Source organism: Dreissena polymorpha, chromosome 5 (assembly GCF_020536995.1).
Source record: "Dreissena polymorpha isolate Duluth1 chromosome 5, UMN_Dpol_1.0, whole genome shotgun sequence".
Lineage (NCBI taxonomy): Eukaryota > Metazoa > Mollusca > Bivalvia > Myida > Dreissenidae > Dreissena > Dreissena polymorpha.
In genome coordinates this window covers 89,840,122-89,845,717 of record NC_068359.1, presented here as the reverse complement: position 1 = coordinate 89,845,717, position 5,596 = coordinate 89,840,122, and the positions used below count along the sequence as shown (strand labels likewise).

General features: G+C 36.5%; 1 protein-coding gene across 1 annotated transcript in view; it reads left to right on the top strand.

The window, feature by feature from the left end:
- The window catches only part of LOC127881727 (uncharacterized protein CXorf38 homolog), a 54,739-nt gene extending 50,296 nt beyond the window's left edge, over positions 1 to 4,443 (top strand). Inside the window, exon 5 of the mRNA XM_052429809.1 lies at positions 1 to 4,443. This exon is cut by the window's left edge and continues 2,307 nt beyond it. Coding sequence (XP_052285769.1) covers positions 1 to 3,101 — 3,101 coding nt within the window. The 3' untranslated portion in view covers positions 3,102 to 4,443.
- Positions 4,444 to 5,596: the final 1,153 nt, after the last annotated feature.

Here is a 5,596-nt window from a genome sequence, read left to right as displayed (position 1 = left end):
CTGATACATTGCAATGCATATCATTGCAGGAAGTTAAATGTTCAGCTGAGTGGCTCTGCAGCTTGGTGATCGCGCTTTCTTCATTAGATCACTCTGTAGATTGTATATTGTATAGTGTTTTATTGCAGCCAAGTGCAGACGCCTGTGGAGACGATTCCCAATCACGTGTATCTGATTTGCGGTCTGAAATAATGTCACGTGATATGTCTAAAATTGAGTTATTTATGGAAACTGTCAGTGTTGAACTGTTTGAAATATTTCGAGGTACTAATATAGGAATCTTGACGCTGCAAAATGCCGAGTGTGCCTCATTAGCATCAACAATTCTGTATACTCTGAAGAACTTGACAAAGCTTTATTTGTGGGGTACGTATAGTGAGCGATGTAATTTACAGCTGCCGGCTACATTACAATGCGTATCATTGGAGGAAGTTGAATGTACAGCTGAGTGGCTGTACAGCTTCATGATCGCGCTCTCTTCATTTGATCATTCTGTAGCGTGTGAGCTGTTGGATGTTGTGTTGCAACCAAATGCAGGCGCCTGTGGAGACGATTCCCAAGCACGTGTATCTGATTTGCGGTCTGAAGTAATGTCACATGACATGTCTGAAATTGAGATATTTGTGCAAACTGGCAGTGTTGAACTGTTTGAAATATTTCAAGGTACAAATATAGGAATCCTGAAGCTGAAAACAGTCGAGTGTGCCTTATTAGAATCAACAATTTTGCATTCTCTTAAGAAATTGACAAAGCTTGTTTTGTTGGGGACTTACAGTGAGCGATGCACGTTACAGCTACCTGAGACATTGCAATGCATATCATTGCAGGAAGTTGAATGCACAGCTGAGTGGCTGTGCAGCTTGTTGATCGCGCTTTCTTTATTAGATCATTCTGTAGCGTGTGAGCTGTGGGATGTTGTATTGGAGCCAAGTGCAGGCGCCTGTGGAGACGATTTCCAAGCACGTGTATCCGAGTTGCGGTCTGAAATAATGTCACATGACATGTCTGAAATTGAGATATTTGTGGAAACTGACAGCGTCGAACTGTTCGAAATATTTCGAGGTACAAATATAGGAATTCTGAAGCTGGAAACATCCGAGTGTGCCTTATTAGAATCAACAATTCTGCATTCTCTTAAGAAATTGACAAAGCTTTATTTGTGGGGGACTTATAGTGAGCGATGCACGTTACGGCTGCCTGAGTCATTGCAATGCATATCATTGCAGGAAGTTGATTGTACAGCTGAGTGGCTTTGCAGCTTGTTGATCGCGCTTTCTTCATTAGATCATTCTGTCGTGTGTGAGCTGTTGGATGTTGTATTGCATCCAAATGTAGACGCCTGTGAAGGCGATTCACAAACAAATTCAACTGATTTGCGATCTGAATTACTGTCACTTGATATGTCCAATATGACAGTTGAGGTTCGGAATGGCAGTGGGGAACTGTTTGAAATCTTTCGAGGTACACATATCGGAATCTTGAAGCTGACAACGGCCGAGTGTGCATCATTAGTATCAAAGATTATGTATACTCTCAAGAAATTAACAGGGCTTTATTTGTGGGGGACGTATAGTGAGCGCTGTACTTTACAGCTGCCTGCGACATTGCGAACCATATCATTACAGAAAATTGAATGTTCAGCTGAGTGGCTGTGCAGCTTGTTGATCGCGCTTTCTTCATTAGAGCATTCTGTAGTGTGTATACTGTGGGGTGTTGTATTGCAGTCAAGTGGAGACGCCTGTGGAGACGATTGCAAAGCACGTATACCTGATTTGCGGTCTGAAATAATGTCACATGACATGTCTGAAATTGAGATATGTGTGGAAACTGGCAGTGTTGAACTGTTTGAAATATTTCGAGATACAAATATAAGAATCCTGACGCTGCAAAATGCCGATTGTGCCTTATTAGAATCAACAATTATCCATTCTCTTAGGCAATTGACAAAGCTTTATTTGCGGGGCACTTATAGTGAGCGGTGTACTTTACAGCTGCCTGCTTCATTACAATGCGTATCATTGGAGGAAGTTGAATGTTCAGCTGAGTGGCTACGCGGCTTATTGACCGCGCTTTCTTCATTAGATCATTATGTAGCGTGTGAGCTGTGGGATGTTGTATTGGAGCCATGTGAAGACGCCCGTGGAGACGATTGCCAAACACATGTATCAGATTTGAGACCTTATATACTCTCATGTGACATGTCACTGATTAAAATATTTGTAAAGAATGGCAGTGGTGAACTGTTTGAAATCTTTCGAGGTACAAATATAGGAATCCTGACGCTGAACACGGCCGATTGTGCATCATTGCATGTAGCATTTAAGATTCTCTACACTCTCCATAAGTTGACAAAACTTATTTTGTGGGGGACTTATAGTGAGCGATGTACTTTACAGTTGCCTGAGACATTGCAATGCATATCATTGCAAGAAGTTGAATGTTCAGCTGAGTGGCTGTGTAGTTTGTTGATCGCGCTTTCGTCATTAGATCATCCTGTAGAGTGTGAGCTGTGGATTGTTAAATTGCAGCTTTGTGCAGACGCATGTGGAGACGATTTCCAAATAAATGCAACTAATTTTCGATCTGAAATACTATCACTTGATATGTCCAACATGACGATTTCGGTGAGAAAGGGCAGTGTTGAACTGTTTGAAATCTTGCGTGATACGAATATAGGGGCTTTAGACCTGTTAACGGCAGATTGCGCCTCATTAGCATCATTGATTTTGTATTCGCTAAAGAAATTGACAAAGCTTTATTTGCGAGGGACTTATAGTGAGCGATGTACTTTTCATCTCCCTGCTGCATTACAATGCATATCATTGCAGGAAGTTGAATGTTCAGCTGAGTGGCTTTGCAGCTTGTTTATCTCGCTTTCTTCATTAAATCATTCTGTAAAGTGTGAGCTATTTGATGTTGTATTGCAGCCATGTGAAGACGCCCGTGGAAACGATTTCCTAATAAATTCATCTGATTTACGGTCTGAAATACTTTCACGCGACATGACCCAAATCGAGTTATTGGTGGAAAACGGCAGTGTTGAATTGTATGAATTATTACGTGATACACAAATAGGGATTTTGGAGGTAGAAACGGCATAATTTGTCTCATAAGTATCAAAGATTCTGTACACTCTTAAGAAATTAAAAAAAGCTTGTTGTGTGGGGGGGGGGGCCTACACTCAGCGATGTACTTTATAGTTGCATGATGCATTGCAATGCGTATCATTGCAGACAGTTGAATGTTCAGCTGAGTTGCTGTGCAGCTTGTTTACAGCGCTTTCTTCATTAGAACATTTTGGGCCAACACGACAAATTGTGTCGCATTGTCATCAAAGATTCTGTACATTCTCAAGAAAATTACAAATCTTATTTTGTGGGGAACTTAAAGTGAGCGATGTACTTTTCAGCTGCCTGCAACATTGTAATGCTTTGGTTGTCTGGAGTTAAATGTGCAGGGCCTTTGACTGAGGTGGGGGTTAGCTTCTGATTCCTGGATAAGGCATTATTACAAGTCTTAACATATATTTTGTTTGTACGTCTTCCTTTATTGCAGAGCGTTTAGTGGCTACGACATATCCGTAGCGAGTGTAAAGCTCGAGATATATAACGGTTAAGGAACTGAAGGCCCATGTAAACTCTGTGGTGCTGACATTTTAAACTGCTGGTTTTCGCACATGCAAATTAAAAAGAAATATATATACTTAGACAAAAACGGAATAAAAAGCCATTGGTAGACATGCTTTTTTGTTTTTCTGGTTACGCATTGACGTTTCTGTAATTGTGATGTTGGTATTGATGCGAATGGTAATGTTTTATACAGCGGTGCTATTTCGATTGACCTGCATGTTTTTATACTTTTTTCAATGTATATGTAAAGTTTATAGTTTGTTATGTTTTATTTGTATAAATGTTTGTATAAATGTAGACAATATTGTTCATCTGAATTAGTACAGAACTCACAAAACATTCCTATGATAGTACTATGTACAATAGGTAAATTAATATTCTTTGGTAACATAACATCAATGATTTATGACTGAATATTTCAACAGTAAAGCCCACATATTAATTATTGTTTACCTACACAAGGCTAATGTAAATAAATAAAAATTATTTTTGGACTTCGACGTACGAATAGTGCAAGCAGTATGTAATTTCTCTTATGTGATTTCCCGCATCATGTTATAGATAATGCATTTCATTTGTCATTGTTTTCTATTTGAATAATGATAATGAGCTGAAAAATAAAAAAGCGGGTACATAGCAGTTCTTTTCTCGTGGAATTTATTGTTTGCTTAAATCATTAAAAAAATCCTCTCTAACTTATATATATATGATGTATGTACTTTACTGACCTTAACCTCGTCTGTTTTACTATGTAAATGTATTGTAAGTAGTGTGTATGTTATGAACCCCTTTACAAACGCCTTTATTATTTATATTCAGCGTGTATGCTTAAATGTTAATGTTATGTTATTTATAATATATATATATATATATATATATATATATATATATATATATATATATATATATATATATATATATATATATATATATATATATATATATATATATAAATATATGCAATATATATATATATATATATATATATATATATATTCACACATATGGCCAGTTACGGGGTCTCTGATTTAGAAATAGGTTATGGGGTTCCCACTTTAAATACATGTATCTCCATACCCTTTTTTATCCGATATAAACACGAATTAAGGTATATAGGGGTACCTACTATTATTATTGTATATAAATACGTCATTTATTTAACGTCTTATACAAGGAAATATATAGCGAACTTATTTGCGAGGTATATACAATTTCAATTTCAGACCTGATTGTGGTTTTCGATTTAAGACCTTATTGTGAGATTTGATTGCATTACCTCCCCTACACCCCCCTCATAGTAATTAAAGGAGCCTAGATTGCGGGGTTGTATATAGACCCCGTTTTTTATATTGACCTCGTAAGTACAGTCTGAAAACTACAGAGACCGCGTAACTGGCACTATGTATTGGTATATATATATATATATATATATATATATATATATATATATATATATATATATATATATATAAATATATGCATATGCATTCCTTTAACTTTAAAGTCTCGCCATCTCATATCGATTGATGCTAACAGTAATATTTGTTTAATGGTGAAAAAGGTTCGAAATGCGTAAAATATCCATTTAATCAGCAGTCGCTTCCAGTCGTTGTATTTATAAGCAAATACTCTGTAATATCTGATAACGCAGTTTCAGTTTCAGTTTATTGGCAGAATTAACAAATTCATGCTTTTGGCAAATACAAAAATCATAAAAAATGACAATCTCACAAATAGCATACTAAACAAATATTATATCACAAAATACAAAGCAATTTACTGTTCCTATATTGCGCGCTTGTATATAAGTATTGTTTAAGCAATTCTGTACTTACAAAATGCATAGTGCTGTGCGTATTTTGAATTGGTCACGCATTTTAATTTGTTTAAAGAAAGTGAACCTATTGCACGTATTTATGTGTGAAAAATTTAAAATGCGTAATTTGAATCTATCCATAGCATATGCA